Here is a 2,496-nt window from a genome sequence, read left to right as displayed (position 1 = left end):
CTTTAATGAAAAAGTGAAAAAATAAGATGTGTTTGGCCATGAAAATTTCAAATAATATTTCAGAATTGTATTTGAAAAAATGGAAAACGAGTTTTACTTATTTTCACTTTTTTCACTCATACTTCTCTCACAAAATTTCAAAAACAACTTTAATTTATATTCGTGGTCAAACACAAATTCAATTTCAACATCAACTTCAATTGCAACTCCAACTCCAAAAAATTATGATTTTAATGATCTGCAACTCCAACTCCAAAAAGTTATGATTTTAATGATCAAACGTAGCCTTAAGATAAAAAAGAAAAAGGGCCTAAACAATAAACGCGACTCGTTCCTTGTAAATAAAGGGGGATCCACTTGAGAGAGTGCACATACATTCATTAACTTAGAAAAAAATTCACTCTTTCTATTTTTTAAAGAGTTATCATATACTTTCTTCGTCTCAAATTACCCGTCCCAAATTTTCAAATTTGATTTTCATTTTACTAGTCTTTTTTAAATAATCAAAAAGAGACAAATTTTTTTTTCATGTTTTACCCTTTGCATTAATTATTTTTTTCTCCAAATTAAAATGTAAACAACATTTAATAGGGGTATTATGGTAAACTAGTCATGTTATTAATTTTTTTTCTTAATCAATATGTCATCTCAATTTGGGACGGGTAATTTGGTACGGAGGAAGTACTCCCTTCGTTTCGGAATAAGTGAATTGTTGGGTATTTATTGGTATTTCAAAATAAGTGAATCATTGAATTTTTTTTCAAATTTGCCCTTATATTTTAACAACCAATTAACTTTTGAAACTGTATTACAAGGTCAACTTTTTCTTTTTTTGGGATAAAAATAGAAAGTTGTGTTAAATTTATATCTTTAATGCTTTTTTCTTAATATATATGTTAAAATTCAATAATTTATTTATTATTAAACTTAGGAAGTATTTTAAAAGGATATTCAAACATATCTGCATGACTGGGTCATTTGGTCAGTGTACCTCTGTCCCCTTAGGCCTTTTGAGTGGGCGCGCGCCACTCAAACATGAGTCTGAGCTACATCATGTGTCGAGCGAGTTCATTCAGCTATACGTCATTTAATTTTATATATAGTTATATATTACTTGTACATCAATTCTATGGGCGTTTAATTTAATAAAAATTTTCAGATAATGCAGTACTGTAACATAACATCAGTTCAGCTAACATGCATCTGCTTTAATAAGTGGCGGAGCCACATAGGTTCATCTGAACCTTTTTCGTCGAAAAATTATACTATTTTTATATGATAAAAAATATTTTAATTTATATATATAGTAGATGTTGAATCCCCTTCGACTAGTCTGTATATTTACATCTGAACTCAGTGAAAATTCTGGTTCCGTCACTGACTTTAATGGTGTCTCAATTGTCTTCCAATCCTAGATCAATCTCTGCATGTAAACCAATTATAAATAGTAGGTAAATTTTACAGTTGAGATTTTTACAAGTCTTTCATTAAAATTGAAGAAGATAAAGAGAAACAAATTTAACATCCCGCATGCTAATTAACCCCTAGGAAACGAAACAAGAAAAAACAAAAACAAGAGAGAAGTTAATATACACCTCGATAAATCGACTGCATAATCTTTCATCTAGAGTTAATTAGATACATAATTTTACATGTTTCCTCTACTTTGCCATTTTAAACATGGTCTTAAATCAGAACTCTCGAATTCAAATTTCAAAAATGTTTTTTAAGCCCTACTCGATATATCGATACAAACTACAATCGTTGGGAATTCGGCACACTAACAGAAGCTGATTGGAGAAGTTTCTGAGCCAAAGAGATTTGATCCATCAGATGCATGACACGTGTCCTGTAAGCCCGAGCCTGATCAACAGCCTCAGCTTCGACTTTACCCAGCTGAGAACAGAGCCGCTCCGACGTCTTATTCAATTCCGCTCTCATCTTGTCTTCCCTTTCAATGCTCTTCTTCAGTTCCTTCTCCAATTCCTCGTTTCTTCTTCTTAGCACCTCTGCCTCCGGCGCGGCGGAGATTTGCCGGTGATGGGGTTTTGTTTGGGTGGAAGGCACTGCTATAGTTGGAGCCATGATAAACGGAAATTAGTTGAGAAATTAGTGAAAGCAAAAGAAAGAAATGCGGGAGATTAATTTGTGGTTTAAGTGCTAAAACAGGATCGTATTTATCCATAATTTTATTTTATTTTTTTGTTTTCCAAAGTATTTTCATAGCCGGCAGCCGTGAGACTAATTCTTCATTCCTCAATCAGCGCAATTTGTGGTAGAAAACTGGCCACAGAGTTTGCTCCATTCGTCCCCCGACCTCTTGCTTAAGGGACATAGCGCTGAATCACTGTGCCAACGCTTGTGATTTATGGACCCATAAATTAATATGTCCAGGTTCAATGTATCTAGCTTCCTTTGAGATGATATTTATGTAACAAGATTAATTAACTCAAGGCTCGGAAATTTCTTTTGTATTTCAGGAGATTATTACGTAAT

General features: G+C 32.9%; 1 protein-coding gene across 1 annotated transcript; it reads right to left on the bottom strand.

The window, feature by feature from the left end:
- Positions 1 to 1,590: 1,590 nt before the first annotated feature.
- Positions 1,591 to 2,304, bottom strand: LOC124890365 (protein RESPONSE TO LOW SULFUR 3-like). Its single transcript, XM_047402210.1, has one exon. The coding sequence runs from the start codon at positions 2,083 to 2,085 to the stop codon at positions 1,756 to 1,758; it is 330 nt and encodes a 109-aa protein (XP_047258166.1). The 5' UTR covers positions 2,086 to 2,304; the 3' UTR covers positions 1,591 to 1,755.
- Positions 2,305 to 2,496: the final 192 nt, after the last annotated feature.

The sequence above is a fragment of the Capsicum annuum genome, unplaced genomic scaffold (assembly GCF_002878395.1).
Source record: "Capsicum annuum cultivar UCD-10X-F1 unplaced genomic scaffold, UCD10Xv1.1 ctg16858, whole genome shotgun sequence".
Classification (NCBI taxonomy): Eukaryota; Viridiplantae; Streptophyta; class Magnoliopsida; order Solanales; family Solanaceae; genus Capsicum; species Capsicum annuum.
Note: the sequence above shows the minus strand (reverse complement) of the source record. Positions and strands in the feature narration are given on the sequence as shown.